This window comes from Cinclus cinclus, chromosome 10 (assembly GCF_963662255.1).
Source record: "Cinclus cinclus chromosome 10, bCinCin1.1, whole genome shotgun sequence".
NCBI lineage: Eukaryota > Metazoa > Chordata > Aves > Passeriformes > Cinclidae > Cinclus > Cinclus cinclus.
The window spans coordinates 4,407,437-4,430,271 of record NC_085055.1 but is presented as its reverse complement, the minus strand read 5'-3'; the positions used below and the strand labels follow the sequence as shown (position 1 = coordinate 4,430,271).

At 45.3% G+C, this 22,835-nt stretch overlaps 2 protein-coding genes across 3 annotated transcripts; both read left to right on the top strand.

Annotated features, from left to right (window-relative positions):
* Positions 1 to 5,411: 5,411 nt before the first annotated feature.
* Positions 5,412 to 13,139, top strand: EIF5A2 (eukaryotic translation initiation factor 5A2). 2 transcript variants are annotated; one of them, XM_062499021.1, is made up of 6 exons: positions 5,412 to 5,517; positions 5,740 to 5,937; positions 7,303 to 7,407; positions 8,912 to 9,043; positions 9,309 to 9,399; positions 12,454 to 13,139. In XM_062499021.1, exons 2-5 carry the CDS (start codon positions 5,773 to 5,775, stop codon positions 9,366 to 9,368), a joined length of 462 nt encoding a protein of 153 aa, XP_062355005.1. In that variant the 5' UTR covers positions 5,412 to 5,517; positions 5,740 to 5,772; the 3' UTR covers positions 9,369 to 9,399; positions 12,454 to 13,139. The 2 variants fall into 2 exon arrangements, with proteins under 2 accessions (XP_062355005.1, XP_062355004.1); XM_062499020.1 differs by having other exon boundaries at positions 9,309 to 13,139.
* Positions 13,140 to 13,363: 224 nt separating this feature from the next.
* Positions 13,364 to 15,485, top strand: RPL22L1 (ribosomal protein L22 like 1). The gene is made up of 4 exons (XM_062499023.1): positions 13,364 to 13,454; positions 13,737 to 13,829; positions 14,214 to 14,335; positions 15,232 to 15,485. Exons 1-4 carry the CDS (start codon positions 13,446 to 13,448, stop codon positions 15,374 to 15,376), a joined length of 369 nt encoding a protein of 122 aa, XP_062355007.1. The 5' UTR covers positions 13,364 to 13,445; the 3' UTR covers positions 15,377 to 15,485.
* The last annotated feature ends 7,350 nt before the right edge of the window (positions 15,486 to 22,835 follow it).

The window sequence follows — 22,835 nt, the reverse complement described above, 5'->3', positions numbered from 1 at the left end:
TGCTGTCATGTGCTGCAGTGGTGGGTGACCTGGGTCTGACACAGGGCATGCAGGGCTACTGGAACCAGTGCCCAGGCTGGGGCTGAGAAGAGAGCAGCAGAGCTGGGTCACAAGGTCTGTGTTGAGCTGTCCATCTGTGTGCTGCACACAGATCCCCCCAGGTGGGAGCAACAGCCACAACAAGCTCAGAAGCTCTCCACAGTGTTTACTGTAAGTTAAATATAATGGATTACCTGAATGTACAAAAAGGAGAAAAAAGAGGATTCTTGCTATCAGCATTGTTATCTAGGTCTGTTAGATAAAAGATGAAACAACATCTATGGCATGTGATGGCTTGAGCTGCTGTTTTTCCCTCTGCGTACATCTCAGACATACATCCAATGCCAGATAGGAGTTATTAGTAGGACACTTTTGCTCACAGGTGGTAAAAGCTGTGCAACCCCATGGCTAAATCCCTTTGAAACAGGTGGTCCAGAGGCAAGACTTGGGGTTGGAGGCAGCCCTGGAGCTGGTGGCAGCTGGCTGTGGGCCAGGGTGAACCCTGACTGGAGGGGTGCCAGTGTCTGGCCCCAGCTGTACCCATTGCCCACTTCACCCCACTGTGAAGCACCTCTGCTTGCATGGTGCTGGTGCTGCCTAAAACCTGGTGCTGGGGCCTCTCTAGGCACGGGAGGCAGGAGGAGCATTTGGGGAGAAGTGAGGTTCAAAGCAGATTTGCCACTGCTCTGGGAACCAGCCAGACTGGGTTCCCTGTGATCATAAAGGGGGTACAAAATGATTTTCTAAACTTTTGCTAACTTTTGTCCTACTGTTTGGGAGGCATCAGTGACTGCGCCAGCAGCTCAGCTGGTAATATTGAGCAGTCAGTCCCTGTTGTCTTGTGTCACTGCTGAATGACAATAGACAGTTGGGTCCAGTTACTGCAGTGCAGCACATAAATCAGTTTAACAAAGCCCACAGCATTAATGCTGCCCACAGCTACGGCGCTGAACTTCCCAGAAGAGCTGCCTGGGGGCTTAGAGACACCTACGGAAAATGCAGTGTCAGGCTGTGCTCCCTTGCAGCAGCTGCCATGTGGAAGGTAAGGGAGTTTTCTTCTTTCAACCTGGGACAGGACGGGCGGAGTAAGGCATTGCTGGCCTTTTGTCCTCCCCATGGCTGCAGTGAAGGCTCAAGCTGGGGTTTACTATCACAGGAGCACTTTAACCATATGCCACTGCAGGACAGGGTCATTAGAGTTAGTTAAATCTGACGATATGTTTACTTTTGTCTCGTCCCATCAGGCTGGTAATTAGGACTGTACACTTTATCTGTCCTTGCTACATGCAAGTTCCAGTTAAAACTTGTTCTTGAGACACAGCTTGTTGAATCATTGTTTTTATTTCTCACCATTACACTTTTACTAAGCTGCTAATCATTAAGAAAATTTAAAAGACCGAGTCAAACTTATTAGCTAAATGGTTGCTGCATTTTAGTAACATACTAAATATGTTCCGATACCATGCCTGACTAATAATGCAATATAATTAATAATCACTGAGAAAGCATCTTGTCAGCAAGAGCTTTGACAGTGTTTTCCTAATGTGCTGAGACAACAGCCATTAAGACTTTCCTGTTGTGCCAACAGTATCTAGTCTCCCATTCTCTAGGCTTAATTTTAAAATTAGTTTGACTTCCCTAATTCAATAAACTCAGGACATTTGGCCCCATTAACACTCTCCACACTAATTTATCACAGGTTTTTCTGCCTCATTTCAACTTGTTTTTCATCACTGAGAAGAACTACCCCTTTTCTCTAGAGTCAAACAGTTGATAATGATGAAGCTAACCTAAGTATTACCTATGCAGGGACAAAGTCTTTGAGGTATGATGAATATTCTGAGGTGTTCAATGTTCTTATCTTTCACCGGAAATCTATGGGAGCTGAGGAATTTCAAGATAGGATATCAGGTCTGGATCCAGCAGACTGTGTAAGCATCAGATTAAATTTAAGGTAACGGACTGTGCTCAAGTGTATCACTAAATCTTGAAGCAACACTGGCAACTTTTACCCAGCAGTACAGCCTGCGTAGCTGCGCTGAAAGGGAAGGAATCTCCTCCTCAGCGCTGGGGCAATAAATCCTAGCTGCAGATCAGCAGTCCTTAAACTTTACAGGCTGTAGACACAACTGCAGACCCGAGGCTTGGATAGTGTCCTGTGTTTCGCTTCCCTGCACTCTGTTCAGAAGAGGGGCTCTGTGACTCTCTGAAAAGCATCAGGTCCCCGCCAAGTCGTGGTGGGATATCCCTGCTCCTGCCCTGCTGCAGCCCCAGGAGGAGGGAACAGCTGGAGTTACTTTGTGCTTTCCTTCTTGCCTGTGGGGAAGTTACAATTACAGTGGTTCCTGCTAGCTCCAATGTCACTGCATTGTCACCGCTTGCCTCTGATCCCCAGTGTGTGTCCAGGGCGATTCCCTGGGTTTTCAGACATGGCCTCAGCACAGGAAGCAGATGGTGAATAGCAGGAATAAAGCAGTGCCAGGAGCAGAGTGGGTACTAGGCAAGGTCACTACAGAGGGTCCCTGACCCCATTCCTGCCACGCAGACACACTGTACCCAGGAGCTCTGAGGGCCGGCTGAGTGTGGCACTGTCCTGTGGAGGGAGGTCACTGATCCACAGCCTCTCTCCTGTCCTCCTGCTTAAGGCTGTGCCCACAAGCCAGCGTGAACCCTCACCCCAACAGTCAGGACACGGTGGGATCCCAGGGATCTCAGCTCAGCAGCTGAAACAGACACTGCTCAGGCTGGAACAGGGCTGTTTACACCACTGCGCTCATGACCTGGTGTTTCTGATCTTGTGACCTGACCCCAGGGCTCAGAGATGTAAACACCACCTCCTGCCTTCCGTGGGCCGGCTGGAAACTGGAAACAAGGGATGTTTCTGGAAACAAGGTGGGGTATTTAGGCCAGCACTGGCTGAAATGCATATTCTCAAGGCTGGGCTTTGATGAGGCGCTTTAGGGCATCAGACATTTCTCCAGACCATAACTGAAAACAGACACAACTGGCTAAGTTTAAATCTAAAAGTTTTCTAGTCTCTTCACTTCTTAATGACACAGGTGGGAGAAGCAAAGCTTGATAACATCCTGAGCCTACTTGAGAGAAAAGGAGTGTGATCCCACTGTGCAACACTGGAAAGAAAACACTCTTAAATGTGAAAGGCCATGCAACTGTATTTACAAATATGCTTTGAATGAAATTGCTGTTCTTGTATAGAAAAGTGGGATAATCACAATAATACTATCAAGAAATATACTTTAGAAAATTAATGTTGATCCAAAGGAACGATGCCTGCAGGCAATAACTGACGGATTGAATTTCCAATGTTTTTTACTGAATATCAAGTAAAGGCTGTATTGCAATATTTGTTTTGTGTCTGAAAAAATAAATATAATCTATAGCTGTACTTCAGTAAAAAGACTTGATTTAGCCCAGAAGATCTCTCAAGTGAGTTTGTTAATTGTGGAAAAACAGCCAAATTTATCAACTGATACTTGACGAAAAAAAATAAAAACATCAGTAGTGCTTAGCCCCAGGCTGCTGCAGTTTGGGTTCAGAACAGTTGGTCATTTTCTCACAAAGTGTTTTATTAGAAGATAAAAAGCCCTAGAGCATGTGCAACTTGTCACACACTTGCAGGTAAACAAACACACACTGCACATGTTGCAGGATGTCCCGGATTCTGCTTATCAACCGAGACAGCAGTAAAATGGTCAGGATAAAGTGTATCATCTCCAGAGAAGGCTGGGTGAGGCAGCATCCATAGAAAGCCCAAGTAAAGGAGAGAGATGATGCTGGGCCTCATGAAGTGCCCCCATGTAAATGAGTGCCAAACTTAACTCCTTGACTGTACAATTTGGAGTGGGATCTATGTAATCAACAGTGGGACCACAGGCAAACAAATCACAAAAATTAACAGAGATGAAATAAAACATCTCATGGCAAACCGTTTAAAAATGTGATGTTAAAAGTGACTTGTGTAGCTACCCCACTGGAGCACAAATGAAAATGTCAGGGTGTCAGGGCAAAAAATGTAGGATAGCACACAGCGGCCTGTGGTAGTGATAGCTGAGGCAGCTGCTGACACTGTTGCCACTGAATTCCTCCATTTTCCTGTTTTTGTTGTGTTTGTAGGTGATCTGCAGGGCAACCTGTAGAGATGGGGCCCATCCTCCAGCAGCTTCACAGGAAAACTCCTGGTGAATTTGTTCAAACAGCTCAAAGTATTATGACCTCTGACTAGGAGGGATTTAGTAAAAGCAGCCCTTTGGCCTCATTTTGCTCAGGACCCCATGGCCACAGACATCTCCTGAGACAGCGCAGGGAATGGTTGTTGGACAGGATGAGGGCTGGTGTCATAGTTTAGAACACTTTAGATTGGAAAATCTCTTTAAAGATCATCTATTCCAAACCCCTACCATGGGTACAGACACCTTTCACTGGATCAGACTGCTCTAAACCCCATCCACTCTGGCCTGGAACACTTCCAAGGATGAGACATCCACAGTTTTTTTCTGACCAGAGTTTTTCCAAACCTACCCTCTTTTCAGTCGGAAATCATTGGTCCTCTTCCTCTCACTACAGGCCCTGCTAAAAAGTCTCTATCTTACATATAATCGTCCTTTATATATGGAAATACTGCAACAAGGTCTCCCTGGAAGCTTCTCTCCTCCCGGCTGAACAACCTCAATTCTGACTTTCTTTACAGAGGATCATCTTCCTGGTCCTGCCCTGGATCTGCTCCAACACACCCATTTGTTTCTTATGGTGGAGACCGCAGAGCTGGCCACAGTATTCCAGTACTAATAATTCCACCATTACTGGAATATCAAACAGAAGCCCTCGCTAAGGATCTCAGCCATCTCCCTCCCTTCAGGCTGATTATAATGCTTTCAAAGTGCTCGTTTCTGATTACTCTGAGAGGGAGCACACGAGGCAGACAAAGGAGTTTTGTGCGTACGGTCATATACGGCTCACACGGCTTTGGGGACACGCATTCCCCTCCTATTCCTCTAACTCGCACCGCCGTATCCAAGCAGGTCTCGGGCACCCGCGACCGCCTCAGCCACCCAAGATGGCGGCGATGCTGCGGACTGTGGGGAGGAGGCGGTGCGCGGCGCCGCCTGGCGGTTGACGATCGGCGCCTCCGCAGCGTCCTGAGCGCGCCCGCCACGCGCGCGCTGGGGAGGGGGCGTGGCCACCGCGCGGGAGTGGGCGGGTGTGGGAAGCGCCGCCGGCACGTGGTTCGGGGGAGGGGCTAGAAGACCACGCCCCCCCCGAACGGCCGCGGGCCAATGAGCGGTGGCGGAAGTGGGGGGGCGGGGCTGGGCCGTGCGCGCGCTGCGCGCGCCGCCCCTTCCCGCCGGCCGCCGCAGTGGTGTCGGGCGCGAGTGCGCCGCGCCCGCCGCTCCCGCCCCGCTGCCGCCCCGCTGCCCCGGCACCGCCGCGACCCCCGGCACCCCCGATCCTCCTCGCAAGGTAACAGGGGCTGCGGGGGCGGGAAGGGAGGGGGGCGAAGCAGGCCCGGGGGCGGGAGGCCGGGGGCCCGCGGCACGTGGCGGGTTCCGCCCGCCGCGCACGTGTGCGGGGCGGGGGGGCCCGGCCTGCGCTCCTCGCGGTGGGTGGTTGGGTTCGTGTCCGTCCCCCCGTCTCTCTTCCGCCGCCGGGGCTCCGAGCCGACCCTCTCTCGTTGTCGCGCAGCCCCCCGCCGCCAGTTCTCCCCCTCGCACCGCCATGGCCGACGAGCTCGACTTCACCACGGGCGATGCCGGCGCCTCCTCCACCTATCCCATGCAGTGCTCGGCGCTGCGCAAGAACGGCTTCGTGGTGCTCAAGGGGCGCCCCTGCAAGATCGTGGAGATGAGCACCTCCAAGACGGGCAAGCACGGCCACGCCAAGGTGAGCGCCGCCGGCGCGGCTGTCGCGCAGTCCGCAGTGTGCGCTCCTGCGGCTCCCCGCTGGCCGGCAGGGAAGGGTGTAGCGTTTCATTTGGCTCTGTGTCTCGCCTTAGCCTTTCTCGCAGCGGTGTCTCATCACTCCTGAGCTGGCCCAAGGGGTTTCGGTCATGTAGAGCAGGAAGGATTGAAGACGGGGGAGTTGGGTTTTTTCCCCAACTTTAACTCCTTAACGCTTTAAAAAGCAAAAGGTTTTATGCTCATAGCGTCAAAACCAGTTTCAGTAATGGGGGTAGAGTAAGTTCTGGAAGGGGGGCTGATGAAATCACTAGGGCGTGGTTGGGTTGTGCTGTCACTTCCCACCGTAGCACTTCTGTGTCTGCCCGTGCCGGCAGACTTTTACTGTTGCGGTATTAGACCAGGAGTGCCCGTGCTGTGTTACATAATCCAGAGCTTCGCGGACACTCGTTACTCTGTGGGCCTGTTCTGGCCCTGTTCTGCTGCGTTTGCCTCGCAGCTCATTTCCTTATTCCAGCACTGAGAGAGGAGTGCCTGTGTCTCAGCAGGGATGTTCTTCGTTGCTGTCTTGGGCTGCAGCCCTGCTGTCCAAGCAGTTGGCTCCTGCAGCTGTCCAGAGCTTGGAGCAAGGCTGAAATCCTCCTTCATTCGTTCATTCATTAATTCAGCCACGCTTTAGAATGTATCAGAGTTTAGAGGCAGATATGTTACAAGCACAGACTAGGAGATTCATAAGTTTCCACAACTTTGTGCCATATGTGTAGGGGAGTAGAGTATTTGGGGTTTGTCCAAGCTAAAGTAGACCAGGCTCTCCCTAGCTTTTTCCCTGCTCCTTCCTCTTTATGGCTTTTTTTGATAGACAGATCCAAGTTTCTCAAATACAGAAACAGCTGTGAGAGGAAAAGGACCTGAGAAGAACTGGTTAAACTGGTCATCTAAACTCTAGCTGCAGCAAGCACTGCAGCTGGCATAAAGGGAGGTGGGAGCTGCTGTGATCTCTGTGCATGGCCACCTATTTTCCCTTGAACTGACTGTTTCTTAGAACAGCTAGATCTTAAACATGTTCTTAACCACTGTGAGCTCTTAGCTTGCTGTAAATCTACAGAAGGCAGTGGAAGATAACAGTGGCTGCTCTTGCTCTAATGTATGATTTCTGTACTGTGCTGTGGAAGGGAGTGAGAGGCCCCCTCTCAATGTGAGGGATGTTTTCATACCACACGCAAAGGGCTGAGGCACAGTCTGGGATTACGCATGATCTCGTAGTAAACTGAGTAGAACCAGCAATATTGATGGCAATAACATATTCTCCAAGACCCAACAGTAACTGAAAGCTATTTTTCTACTCTTATAGGTCCATTTGGTTGGTATCGATATCTTCACTGGTAAAAAATATGAAGATATTTGCCCATCAACTCATAACATGGATGTTCCAAATATCAAGAGGAACGATTACCAGGTGAGTAAACTGTCGTATAAGACTTTATACTCTTAGCACCCCACACAAACTCTCTTCATCCCCAAATTTGCCTCTTAATAAAGTACTGTTGTCAGAATTAATGGGACTTGCCTGTCTAGACATGACGCAGCTGAACTCATAGCATTTACTGAATTGCTAAAACTGTTGAAACTCACTGATGGAGAGAGAGCTCCTTAGCGTATAAACAACCTCAGGCCAGAGTAGCAGTGTTTAAGCATGACAGGTAACAGACAGTTCATACCATGCTTTTTCTAGCTATTGTTATAAGGCCAATTCTGGATTCTTTGTGGTGCTCACATCCTTTAGAATATGGAGAGAGGTTTTCCCTGCTACAAGTTAATATTAGTTAACAGAGAAGTAAGATCTCAAATAACTAAATTTGAATCTAAGCATAAATTGCCATTTATAGTTTCACTCCTGCATGGAGTAGATGAATCCCTAAAACAGTCCTAAACCACATCTGATGTGAATTTGAACTTGCCAGAATGTTTTCTGCTCCTTGTGGGGAAAGTGGCTTTAGGTTACACCAAATAGTTTCGAAGTTCCTCAACTCTACACTGAAATATATGTATGAAGGGAACAACTTCTGTAATGCCTTCTGTGTTATGGTTAGTGAGATCTAAAAAGCACAGTTCAGGTTGAGTTGTAACAAGTTTGCAATCTTCTATTTCATTGGGAATAGTTCTGGTCAGGAACTGACACATCCCCATAATCTGGAAAGCTGCAGTTGCTTGACAAAGGCCAAGCTCAGTGTTTCAGCAAACAGTTTTATTGTCTTCCAGACTTGGAATAAAGTGTGACCAGCCTGCCTTAGGGTTTAGACCTTCCAAGAAATTATTTGTGTTATCTTGGTGGTCTTTCTCTGTTGTTCAGGGATTCTATTTTTTTTTTGGATTTATATGTTACATGTTCCAAATTCCTCAACCTGCTCTGTCAAAATAGCCATTCTCCTTAGCCCAGGCTTTTGGTTAGGTTGAAAACAGCATTATAAAAGTGGTCCAGGTGGATGTTCCCTAATTTATTAGTGTTTAATGTAAATGATAGTATCTCACTGTAGAGATGCAGATACAGAAGTGTATGGTTATACTATGGTGTATTGTGTACACTTTATACAAGCAGTACTGTTGAGTGAATGCCATTCCAGTTATTGTTTCTAATTCATCAATGAAGAAAGCTGAACCACTGACCTGGAAGCAGTACATTTCCTAAATCACACAGATGGAGTTTCTAGCGTCCTGCTTACTAGGAAGTAACCAGCGGAGTTCTGTTGGTTCTTGGTAGCAGGATGCCTTTTGCTACAGTTACCCTAACTCTCAGCCCACTGAACTTTTGTTAAAAATGGATTTAAATAAAATTTTTAACTGTTACAGAGTACTAAAGAATGATTGTAACAGGTAGAGTTCACTGCCTTCTGCTTGCATTAAGCTACTGCCTGCTGGTGACTGCTGATGTTAAACTTCTAAAAATGAACTTCTCTTTGCAGCTGATAGGCATTCAGGATGGGTATCTCTCCCTGCTGACTGAAAGTGGTGAAGTTCGTGAGGATCTAAAGTTGCCAGAAGGGGATCTTGGCAAAGAAATAGAAGGAAAATTCAATGCCAATGAAGATGTGCAGGTAAGTAGGGAGGGCAGACAAGACCAGTTATGGTTAATCCCACTTGATGATACAATGAAGAATGCTTATTCCGATACTGACCACTTGTGTGTCTTTGTGAAGATTGGGTTTGAGGGGTGGGGATTGGTCCTTCGAGATGTAGGAGGACCTGTGTACTGGAGCATTCAAAAGAGATGAGAAAGATACTAAAGTGTGAAAGTTTGTAACTTTTAGGAGCACTTCCTGTGGCCTGGGCTGGAGCTTACCTTTGTATCTTCTCTTCCAGATATCTGTCATAAGTGCAATGAATGAAGAATGTGCTGTAGCCATAAAGCCTTGCAAGTAAAGAAGATAGCCAGGCTTGGGCAACTGCTCAGGTCTGGACAAACCACAGATCTATAAATTTGGTCCTTATTGTCACCAAAGCTCTGGCCTTCACAAGCAACCTCATTTCCTTTTTGAATTGTAAAAATGCAGTGCTGGATTCTGGATTAGTGTTGCAGGCTAACTGGCAGTTTTCAAAATCACTGAGATTTTAATTCCTTAATTGTAACTATTTTAACATTCCTGTGGGTTTCAGCTATGGATTTAAGAAACCAATCAGGTGTTACTAGTGGATATATTTTTATTTGCTTGAGCAAAACAGTGTTTGTCTGTATGAACAGACAAAATACAGTATTCAGGGGCTTTTAGATAAGATGGTAGGTATCTAGGATTATAAAGTGACCTAGAGCACAAATAGTAATTTTTTTGACATCTTTAGGTAGAACTGACAATAAAAGTAGCTCTTTTTTTTTTTTTCTTTTTTAAAAGCTTAAGTACTTTGTGGATTGGGACTCTTGCAGAACTGTAGGTGCCAATCACAACTTTTAGACCAAGAAACTCAAGTGATCAGAAATGCCAGCTGGCTTGACCAAGCCCCAGTGGCCATGTGCAACTAAACTGTATTACCTCTGTTTTCTTCTTTGCCAACTTGTTGGCTTATTGTAATGATAAAATGGTTTTTAAAAAAGCCTACCTGTGGTTTAGGCAGGCCGTTGGAATATTGAGTAGATAAGACGTAGATAGGTCAAGGGGACACAAAGGTGAGAATGGATGTTAAAGCTATAGACTTTCACTCGAGGCCTTTGTCAGACTTGAAAAATAAAATAGAAAAATGCAGTTCAATTCCTTTCCTTTATTATATTTATCTTAAACTATAAAAGGGTGACAAACTCCATGGGAATCTGTTGCAGTGCTTCCAGCTTTAGGTTGTAACCTTCAGGTTCAGACCATATTTTTGTAGCACAGGGACCACACATTTTTCAGAAAGTGGGACAAACTGTAGCATTGAGCCTAAACTAAATGCATGTGATTCTTTTTTTAAAAAATAAAACTATTGTATTTTCAAAACATAAACTAGACAGATGATACCGAACAACCATGGCTTCACTGTAAAAGTAAATAACTTGCTACCTAGTTAGGGAAGCTGGCTCCTGTCCTGGGGAGTTCTGAGTCATAGCAACATGAATGCATGCCTCTATTTAGTAGCTTAACAAGGCTTCACAGCAATAGTTATGGAAGGATAATTAGCCTGCTCCTCCTGTCTAAGGCATTCAACTTGAATTCTAAGATTTGGTGACTCTTCATGAGTCGGGAAACTTCCTTAGTCCATGGCTCAGTCCTCTCTTCACAATTGATGAAATTGTTTCATGAACTTGCCTTAATGCTCAGTGGCTGATGGAGGATGACATGGAAACTGCCTCGGACAGCACGCACAATTCACACTACTTGGCAGCCAGAGTTGCACTTCATGCTGCTCTCAACTGCTTAAAATGTTTTCAGCTTCATAGTTTGTACTCTCTAGTCCCTGAAGGGCTCATGGCAACTGTCCTGAGCTGCCCTTGGCAGCACTGGGGCAGGGCTTAGCAAACCTTGGAGGTGTAATGGAGGTGGTAAAAGCATGTGTTGTCCACAGACTTCCCACGCCAGGGAGAGCAGTACCAGTGAAGGTAAAGAAAGCAATAAATACATTCTGGTAATAAAGCACAGCTACCTGGGACACCTGGCAGAGGTAGGACCTGCCACACGCTCTTGCCTAGCACAAAACATGTTGCAGGTGAACTCTACAAATAGCACCTTGACTGAAATGGAAAAGCTGCTTTGAAAAGAAGCTCTTAGATTGAAATTCTTCCAGAACAGTTCTGAAGTGGATGAGGAATAGTTCAGGTTAGTCTGTGCTCTGCCTCTCCGTCAAGATGGTACCTGGAAGTCAGGCTTTGTTGGCTTGGAGGTGACTGTAACCATTGCTGATGATGCTGACAGCGAGCTGAGCTGTGTCGTGTCACATGGCAAGTCACAGGTTGCTATGTCAAACTAATGCAAGTTCTGTCACCGTATTACAAATACTTCCAATGTGCTTGAAAACTATAAGACTTGAATTTGTCTTTGCTCTGGTAGTGCTTTAGTCTATTTTCAGGTTCCAGTCTGTCCTCTAAAACCTTGTTGGAAGGCAGGTACCTGATGTCACTGGCCCACAAACTGAGCAGTTACTCGCACTAAGCTCTCTGGGACCAGGGCTGGTTTAAGCCCTGTTCCTACACGTGGAGTCCTGGCCTGACTGGAGTTTTCAGGTACTACAGCAATCTAAAGATAGAGGTTTCATGACCTCCAGCTTGCTGGAAGAGCCCTCCTTGGGACCATCAGATGTCCTTCTATTGCAACCTTCAGTTCTGCAAGACTTAAATGATTAAGTACTTCATTATAGGTTTGTTCTTATATACTTAGTTGTCTTTGTGAAGCATTTCAGACACCATGGAAGTGCAGACCATCGTGCATGAAGTTTCCCATAGGTACATAAGCATGTCTTAAAGCATAATCTCCAAGTTTCAGTAAGGTTAAAAGTTGCTTCTAAATTAAAACATGTATTTGAGGCATTTTTTTTCCAAAGTAAGACGTTTCAGTTTCCTGTCAGAATTGTTGCAACAAACTTTGTGATTAGTAGTCCATAGAGATGTGTATTTTTAATATCCATAACCAAGTGCTTAGGGAAGTTCTTTCATAGCTTTACTTTAAAACGAATCTTACCGGTGTATTTGTTCTGTATTACTGTCTTAACACTTAAATTGTGTCAAAACCATAAACTTATAGCTGATGGCAATTGTTTAGAGCAAAGCCTGTGAACACAGGGAGGTGGTGAGAGGTATTTCCACTCCAAATAAGGCTTTTTTTTATGGCTCCTGTTCGTTGAGTTTCTCTTACTAGTTCACACAATTGGAAAGACTGCAGTGTTTCCTGCCTCAGTGTTGGCAAATAATACTTTGAGAATCCAATAGATCCTTCTCTAATGTTTTGCTTATAATGGTGGTTTTTCAACTGGGCTCTTGCTGGTTGAGCCATGTTCTCAGGGCTGTTTTTTTTTTTAAAGCTGAAGTTCATTGTTTCTCTTGCAGGTTTTTCTAATCCAAAGTGCACCCAGAAACGGTGCACGGTCTGTAGTTTCACAATACAGATAATTTTACATAATCTGTAAAGAAGTCAAGTTTGTTGACAGTTCTAACTCTTATGGTAACTGCAGGTCAGTCTCACAGAATTCAAAATTCAATAAATCCCACTTTTTTTTTTTTTTGGTTGAGTAATTAGAATGTAGTTTGTTACGGTAGAACTAAACTTCAGGCTATAAAGAGACCTTGTTCAGGATATTTCGAGTATCCGCTGGGAATGTTACTGAAGGTGTGGATCCTGGAGTGATCGGCGGCTCTGCACGAGGTGATCGGAGGCTCTCCAGCACCTGCACTGTGGCCCTGCAGTATTTGGCATCCGAGAGTGACTTGGTTTGCTGAACTCCAAGGAAATGTTTGCTGTGCTTTGCTGTGTTGCGGAACCCCTTTTGTCCTGTGCTGTGTGTTGTAAGCAAACCCGGCTGCTGCAGCTCCCGGGGCCGCGATGGCCACGACGGCTTTTACCACTTGTGGGACAAACCTGATCCTGTAACCAATGTGAGCCGGGTGCTGCGGCAGCTCCGGTGTCTGGGAAGCTCTGTTACTGTTTTCAACACCGTGGAAACGATCAGGGGAAAGATTTGTACGTGTGTGTGTGTTTTGCTCCAGAAATAATAAAGGTGTCAGTGCTGTGGGGAGATGGTGCTGGTTACAGTGACGGGAGCGCGGTGGGGCTGTCAAGGGGCTTCGCAGCCACTTCCAGGGGCGTGGGAAGGGCGGTTCCGGTTCGTGCGGGAGGAAGAGGAAGGCGCGCGGCCACGTCCCTTCTTGCGGGAATGACACCGGGAAATTCCACATGGGATTCCTTTGCTGGGGCCGCCATCTTTCCGGGAGCGCCGGCGCCTCCCGACGTGCCCCGCGCGGTGACGTCACTGCCGCGGGTATAAAAGCGCGGCGTGGACGGCCACATTTCCTTTCTGCGGGAGCGGCGCGGTCGGAGAGCCATGGCGCCGGTGAGAGCGGGAGGGAGGCAGCGGCGGGGCCAGCCGGGGGAGCCGTGGGGCGGGTGAGGAGCCGTGGGGCGGGTGAGGAGCCGGCGGCCTTCCCGGTGCGAGCCGCGCTTTCCCGAGAGGGCTTCGTGTGGGAGGCGGCAGGGCCGGGCCGAGCCGGCTGCAGTGAGCCGCGCTGGCCGGGAGGTGGCGCGCCCGCTGCCATGTGTGTTCTCCTCTTCGGGTCGGATAAAAGTTGTTTTGCGGCCCGGTTTGTTAATGGTGAGGAATGCTTTGCTCTTTTAGCAAAAGGACCGAAAATCCAAAAAGTCAACCTGGAAGTTTTGCCTTGACCTGACCCATCCTGTGGAAGATGGAATCTTTGATTCCGGAAATTTTGTAAGTCGTGGTTTTGCTCATACTTCTGACGCATAGTAATGATAAAAGCCTTAGTGCAGTAACTGAGTTGCAGTTGTATAGCTACGTTCTAAATGAGTTAAATCATTAGCTGTTCTTTTAAACACTGTCATGTAAAAGACCCTTATTATTATAGCATGTTTCATACCTGTCCATAAAAAGAGCTGTTTTATATTAATTTCTACTTTATCATAAGGGTTGTTTTTTATAATTACGTTCTGTAAAATATTTTTTTCACTCTAAATACTTCTGTCAGGACATAATTAAATGGTGGTTTTTTAATGTTGCTTCCTGACTAGGGTCCCTTCCCTAGTTCATACCTAGGGTGCCATTCCCTAGTGTTCTCTTTCTTTATTATTGAAACAGGAACAGTTCCTAAAGGAGAAGGTTAAGGTCAATGGGAAAACCGGAAACTTGGGCAACACCGTTCACATTGAACGTCTGAAGAACAAGATCACAGTGACATCTGAGAAACAGTTTTCTAAAAGGTTGGTGTGCGTGTCATTCTGTTGTGTTTGTGGGGTTTGAACTGTGGGATGTTGAACGTTAAACGAGAGTCATTTAGCTTGGAAAATATATTCATGATGATCAAGTCCAGCCATAAAGCTGACCCTGCCAAATCCACCACTAAACCATGTCCCATAAATGCACATTAATATTCAGCTCTTGCCTGCAAATTGAATTCCAATTAGTGCGCTTCTGATACTTGGAGAGATGTTAGATCTGACCTTCCTAGTACTTGTAAATATTAGTGAAACATGTAATTAAAATAGGTTTATTATATCAGATATTTAAAAATAAGTTTTTAAAACTCAGGACTTGGTTGGTAATTAATGTTGACTCTAAGCATATCTATAGAGATATTTTATATAGGTCCTTAGAAATATATCAGGGGGAGATGGACCTTTACAATAACACTGAATTGATGTTATGTGTGACTGATTATTTAATTGGTTTTATTATAATGAATGTGTGCATGATGTGGGTTGTTGCAAACAAACCCTTTAAGCCAAATGAAGCCCTAAACTGTTCATTTTGTTAGGACACACAAGACCTGAGTGTGCTGATGAGAGGCACTGATCCTTCCCTGCCTCCCCCCTTTGTTTTCTGATACAGGTGCAGCAGAATGTTATGTTAGACCAAGATTTAGAACCAGTTACCAATGGTTTCTGGTTACTGGCATTTTACTGTGTAGTCAAATGAATAATAAATTCCTACATACCTGTAAGTGAAAATACGCTTTTATTGTTATAGTGAACATTTTCTGTTTCTGGGTATAATTACTGTGGTATTGCCCTGCTCAAGACATTGTCTTGGCTGGAGTGCACACAGCAGCAGGGGTTGTCCAGAGAGAAGCTTCTAACACGAAATTGGTGGTTTTCAGGTACCTGAAATACCTCACCAAGAAGTACCTCAAGAAGAACAACCTGAGGGACTGGCTCCGCGTCGTTGCGTCCGACAAGGAGACGTACGAGCTGCGCTACTTCCAGATCAGCCAGGATGAAGAGGGGTCAGAGTCTGAGGAATAACTGAACCTTGGCTTTATGCTCAGTGCAGAGTACAAAAGACTAGAACATCTATTTATAAGAACACTTTAACTTATTGGTGAATAAAGATTTTGTACCCTGTTGGACAGAGCACGGTTGGTTTTCTGGTATTTTTCTTATATTCTAATTAGAAAACAGCACGGGAGATGTTTGATTAACAGTTTTCCTTACATTGCCAGGAATCAGCTGTTCAGTTGGCACCAGTGAAAGTCCTAGTAGAAAAAAACAATTTTTTATCATATTGTTACAAATGGTTTTAGAGCTTGTTGTGACTGAAAGTACCAGCTCCTGTGAATTTATGTGAAGGTAATGGGCAAAATATTTAATACAAGTTTATTCTAGTTAGTTTAAAAGCAGGCTTGCAAATGGGAATTTTTTTTTTCCTGTGTGATATACCTCATTCCCTAATTGGTTGTGGTATTCCTGTCCTGTGTGTAACCATAAGTCAAACTGGAAGACAGCAAAAATTTGGTAGGTTTATATTGGATAAATAAGGAGGTGGAGACAAACTTTATTACCAGCATCCAGCTAAAACATCTTATGGAAAGGACTGAGATGTCCTTCAATATTGACAGTACCTGAATTCCATGAAATCTATGCAGATGTTTCTCCTTTTATGGTGTAGTTTAAAGTTCTTGTATTTGACTTCTGGGATTATTTCTTTAAAACAGGTATTTCTCTAGTACAAGTAGGGATTTCTTCACTGAAATAATTCCATAACTATGAACTTCATATAGTATCAAGAGAGATTGTTATTTTCATTATGAAGAAAGTATTTGTCAGACTGCACTTGCAGTAACTTGCATGTAGATACATTTCAGTGCCATGTTGTGTCCTCTGTATGTGATTAATCAGAATATTTGCTCAGGTTCCAGTGTGCTGGTGAACTCTGGAGTAAGTAATGGGATACTAATTCAGTATAAGCCATGGATACACCTAGACTCTGATGCTGAACTTCGTGCTTGGACAAGTCTGGTACTTGAGGCTGAAGTGTGCCCACTAAGTTGTTTGATGATTTATTTTTCTTAATTATGTCATCATTGTTTTTGCTGGAAAACCTCTGGGAGAGAATTTAGAGACTTGACAAAGCACAAAATGATGCATTACAGTCAAATGATAGCCACTTTTGCTACCTAAATCTAAACGAGAATTACAGAAGGGGAAATGAATTTTGTCGGCAGCCTTTTGGGTATCATTTGTCATTTTCCAATGCACTTGAGCAGCTGTTCCTGGTGCAGGGAGAGGAGAAGAAGCAGCAGTGTAGTAAGAGCTACTTGTGCCATATCTGCCTCACTGGTTGTTTTGTTTTGCTGCTTCAGAGGTAGCAAAAGGAAGGCAGCAGTGTGTGTAACTGGCTGCAAGACAGGTTGTGTTGGACTTCATATGCTTCAGAGGAAATCAAACAGCACAAGTCCTGCCCCAGTCCGGGGCACTGGGTGCTGCTGCCTTGGAATTTTGCACTGGAGGAAAACCAGGCAGTGGTGAAGCAACAATTATGGGTGCTTTTTCTTTTTCTGAACATCCCAAAGATTGCTAATGCTGTTACAATACATTTGCAGTACCAGTAGTTAATACTGTGTTGAACGAGCCACATTTTTCATGGTAAAGCTGCAGGTATTTCTAAAACTCATCTGTTTCCTTTGCTGCATCAAGTTAAGCGAAGGTCTTGACTTTACAGTTCCGTTTCAAAACCCAGCCCCACCTGGTGTTTCAGTGCTGTGCTTTTATGTGACAACATATCCTTTACACCACACTGACACAACAAAACTGTTGTGATTAAACGGAACAAACACCAACAAAAATTTGAGCTAATGGGATCACGCTGCCTTGTTATCCTTTCAAAGCAGGCTGGCAGCCACATGTGTGGTTGTACAGCCTAGCAGACACAGATTGTCACCAGTGAGAGGAAAACAAGGCCTGGGATTGCAAGAAAAAGCAGCTTATTTCAGAGCTGGGTATGGAGGAAAACTGCCCAGGTGTTCCTGAAGGTTTATGTTATTTCCTGAGTTTAACTACTGTGAGGAGGGAGGGCAAGAATTCCTTTCCCAATGCTTGAAAATGCTGAACTTTGAAAAAGCAAAATTCTTATAACAACTGTGGATCTAGAGTACTTAATAAATTTAATAAAATTTTCCTGTAGATCCAGCCAGGCATTTTTGTTCTGCTGCCCAAGCTCCCCTGGGCATACCCAGAGCTTCCCGTTATGAGTGTGGATGCTCTTACAGCTCTTCTGCAGGTAGGACTTTTATCAGGTCATGGTGCATGTATGTGTTAGGCACAGGAGCCACAGAAGGGCGTTTTAAATGTAAACTGAGCTTTTACAGTGTGATTGGTTAATGGGGAAAACTAGCTGGAGTCTACAGATGAGACACTGACTCCAAGCAACCCTTCAGAAAAATGGTGATTCTTCCATAATTTCATGTGTTTTTGCAGCTGAAGTGACCAGGTGTGATGCAGGGGGCAGGCAGGAAACGGAGCTTGTAATTGTTCAAATGTAAATGTATGCAAATTACCCAGACTACAGTTGAAGCAACGTTTTTTAAAAGCCAGAGGTCAGGGTTACTGTGATTTTAGGTGAGCAATAACTCAGCCAGGTACCTGTTTTGCCAATTGTTTCTTTCCAAAAGAATCTGCTTTAAAAATCACCAGTTTTGTTCATGTTTGTTTTGAAAGTTAAAAGATCCCAAACAGCTTGATTGGGCACAAGACTGACTGTTGGAATTTTCCATATTTAGTGCTGGACTAGAGCCCATAAAAGCCCTGCTCGTTGGAGGGCTGGGCTCTCCTCAGAACTGCAGGGATGTGCTGCTGTGTCAGCCACAGGATGAAGCTGTTGGGGAAAATCATGCACCCACAGCATGGAGACCGCACAGGCGACAGGAGCTGCTGCCAAGTTTGGTGGCCACAGAAACGCCCCAAGGCTCAGGTGATGCTCAGGCTGCTTTAGGATTTCCAGAAGGGCTAAGTACAAAACCCAGCAGGAGCGAGTGCTCCAGGAGCACCACTTTGCCTCCATCCAGCTCAGAGCCCTGGTCCATCAAGCAGAGGTTTAATCTGGGAAGAGGAATCATCATTGCAAAGCGCCAATTGCACTGGTGGCACAGCAGATGGGGCAGGGCCAGCACCTGCCAGCTCAGGGCTCAGGAGGGCAATGGTACCATAACCCTTACATGGCTTTAATACAGCCAAGGTACTTACACACATATATATATATAAATAAAATATCAGATATGCTCTTCCATTTTTCAATAGTTTTCCCTTTTTTCCTCAAAAAAAAATTTCGTTGCTGTCTTCCAAATAAAATCAGTTTATGAGAGACATCCTACACGTGTAAAATTCTGATGTCTGTCAAATAAGAAGAAACAGATTTTAAGCAAAAATGGCTGTTGCCAGAGTAGCAGTAGCAGCACCACATAGACTATTTATGTGTGAACATACAGAGACATTATTTTTCTGCACTGCTAGTCTTTTATCATTTTTGCTGCAGCAAAACTCTTGCTGTCTTCCATTAAAAAGAGCAACAAACCCCACAATATTTCACCAATTTTAAGCATCAGTGGTAAAGTTACTTCTCATGTATCTGTATGCTTTCTGTCTGCTTGCCCTCCAATAACCCCGTCAGAAAACAACCTCATTAAATATCCTGAAATAGATCAGAAATAAAGAGGTAAATAATAGCAGGAAATAGCTGAAAAATTCATTGTTTACAATATACTCAGCATGTGACAGGTATTAAAGGAGGTGCAGACTCAACATTGTCACATAATATCAGCACAAAGTAATTAGAAACAGAGAAGCCCATGGAAAAACAAATACTCAATAATAGCTTGGATGTAACCAGCAACAGGAAATGAGCTTCAGTGGTAGAGGGATCTGATAACACCAAATATAGACAAAAATAAGGAGCAATCGTTTCTTTTTACATAAACAAAGCGAAGGGTCCTTATTGGACACATCAGAAGGGATCAAGTTGCCTCCACATTTTGTATACATGTGACTATAATATTTACATACACTCTACATAGGTATCTATTTTATTTATCCATTACTGGAGGGCTCTGGGGCTGCCCCAGGTGTCCTGGTGGGGTTTGGCAGGGATTCATGTCAGCACCATCATATTGCAGCAACAAAATCCACTCAGCCCATCCTGCTGCCTGTGACTGCTGTCCTGCAGATGCAGGAATAACTCAATTCCCGTGGGGTGTGCATTCTTGGCAGGGTGCTGGCACAAAGCCCCTTCCAGGCTTTCCTTGGCACTGTGGCTGCTGTTGGAGTCCTAACTCACACTGGAGCAATGCTGGGTGGGAGGAGTGGCATAACTGGGATAACTGGGACTATAACATGCCCCAAATTGGATGCAGCTGGATGCTATGAAGTCTTCATGGAGGAGATTAAGGGATTGATCCCAAGGAAGTGTCTGTGTCTTCTGTGAGTCTGGAAACTGCCCTGAGCAGCATTTTGTGCATGAATCTCTTTGGTCTGGGCATAAATAAACTCACAAAAGGAGCCAATAGCCAGGAAAGACTTTTTCATTGCTGTCCATCCGTTCTGGTTTAAAATGAGAAATTAAGAGAGAAATGCTTTAATAGATTATTAACATATTTCTTTTTTTAAAAAATTATTTAGCTTGATATATCAAGGCAGTTCAAACACCCCATCCTAGTAAGCATTAGAGCATTGTTTAAACCTCGCATTTGTTATATTGTTTTTGCTGTTGAGTTGGGGGGTTAGTAGGGATTTTAGATGGGAACATGGGACAACAGGATTTTTTTTCAGTAGGCACGGTGTCTCAATCACCACACTGATGTTCCCTGCACACCAACAGGATAATCTGAGCCCGAACTCCAGGTGCCAAACCCCACAGTCTTCTTAATCGCTGGCACAGGGGACAGGGAGAGGACAGAAGGCACTGAATAATAAACACAGCAAAGTGAACAAACAGCAGAATTGAAAGCAAATAGCTAAAACTCTTCCTTTTGATACAGAAGAGTAAAATGATTCTGGGACCTATGCTGCCACAGTGGGGCTGGGGAGACCCCAGTTATCCCCCACTTCTGGTCCAGGATAGATAAGGGAGTGTTCAGCCTTCCCCGTTCCCAACCTGATAACATTTTCCAGCAAAACTGCGTTCATCAGTCTTCCTCCTTCCAGCTCATTTAGAAATTATTTACACTGTTGGCAGATAAGGGTCCTGAGATAGGGGGAGTTTTGCTGACACAACAGGCTGGGAGCCATAAAGCCTCTGTGCTTCTGCCCCAGCAGCTGTTTCAGGGCTCTTCCTCCTGCCCCAGCCTGCCCTGCTGAGACCCCCGGGTGGTAAAGACACTCCCCATGGCCCCCAGCTGCAATGGGGCACAGTGTGGGGCTGGCAGGAAAAGCTTGCAGAGCCTGTGGGTGGGCAGCAAGGGGCAGCTGAGCTGGGGTGAGGAGCCTGAAGCCCAAAGCAGGATAAATTGTCTCTGTAAATATGTATAATTCCCAAGGAAACTGCCTCTCAGGGGACAGGGGTCACAGCAGCAGGTGCTGACAGTGCTGCCCCCCATCCGAGCTTGCACTCAGTACTCAAGTTCCAAACTCCATTAGGGTATCTCCATAATTACACACTGCAGCCACAGAAGTGTAACTGAGTATTTGGTGTCAATCCTGAGCACCAGGGGCTGGGATGAGCCGGCTGGCCTTTGGAGGTTTGCAGGAAGAGGAAATCTGCTTATTCTCAGTGACTTCTGACCTTCAAATCCACCCTGGAAAGCTCAGGAGGGCCCTTTTCCTCTCCCCCCAAACACAATAAAGATGCATGAAACAACCAATGTTTTTGCAGGTGCAGAATTATCTGTTGAGAGAACAAACTGCAGAGATTGTGACATAAAGCTGCAACTTTCCTGCTCACCTTTAGCAGGGAGCCTGTTTCCCACATCAGCCTAGTAAAAAAGAAAAAAAAAAAAAAAAAAAAAAAAAAAAAAAAAAAAAAAGGTGTGAAATGAGAGACAACACAAAACCCTGGGCTTTTGTTCCAATGTATTTCATTGGCAGGAGTGTCTCTCTGCCTCAGCTGTCATGCTCTTTGCCAGGGTGGAATTACTGGACCCAGTGCAGAAAGAAACCTCTGGGGAGGTTTTTGCTTGCAGGTCAAGAAGTTGCTGCTGTTGCTTGCCTGATTCTTTTGGGTGTTTTGTATTGCACGCAGCCAAGTAAAAAGCGTTATGATTATAAGAGTGTTTATCTGTGCTGTCCTGAGCTTTGCTAAGCCCCAGAAGCAGCTGGGATGCCCAATTCCCTTTAAAACAAATGGCACTCCTGTGCCAGCCCTTTCATGACAGTTTTACAAAGAGACCTTAGAGATACGAGCTCAAAAACTGAGTCTTCCAGGGTGGCTACATCCAGCACTGTTAGTCAAAGATGCGAGGGAAGATACAAATCAGAATCAGTGCTGATGTTAGGCCAGGAAGGGACTGACAGAGTGAACACAAGGTGCAGTCGAAGTCCTTCCCAGTCTGCCCATTTTTGACAGTCTTGTTTGCAGGGAAATGCCTTGCTGAAACCCTAGGGCTGCTGCAACATCATATCACCTTTGGTCTGGGCTGCAAATGGAGCAAGGTGGTGGTGAACTGGTCACAAACATCCCATGAGCTCTTGCTGAAGTGCTGGAGGGAATAATATCCAAGCAATGCACTTGGAGAGCTGCAGTGGGCAATCCACATGAGGCAGCAAGCACCTGTCCTTAATAATGTACCCAGTACCTGGGACAGCTCTGTGATTTATTCTTTTAATTTGAAATTAAAATTTCACTGCACGAGTGTTTATCCGGACTTGGAAGCAGAAGTTAAGCTGCACTGATTTTCCGTAAAACTTCCCCAGGGTGTGACAAGGTATCAGATCCATTGCTCATGTCAGGGGGTGATAACAGGAGAGCTCACTTCCAAAATAGAAATACAGCAGCAAACTCCATCTCAGCTGCACAGGGGAAAGATCGAGGCAGAAGATCATATTTGCCCCAAATATCACAATTCAGCCGCATTCCTTGTCCATAACCAATTTTACAAATTTTACATTTCCCTAGGTATTTTTCTCAATGAACTTCAAGAATCAACATATTGGCATGCTCGTGCACATTCACATCCACTTGTACTTTCAGATTCCTCCTTTGCTCTTACTTCTAAGGCAGTGCATTAATGTCACCATTTAGGTACTATTTACGGTACCCTGAAGACCAAAATTTGAAGCTAAAATGCTTGAAGACCCTACTATCAATGTGACCACACTGTCTTTCACTTCAGATGAAAACAGCAACCAAACAGGCAAGTGAGAAGCAGAGCTGGAATGCAAGTCAGCATCCACATCATAGGATGTAGGTCTCTTGGCTGTGACAGCCCTGGCTGATACAGGCAGAGCCACAACTACCTCATGCCAAGCCTTTAAAAACATGGAAACATCTGGAAGAGAT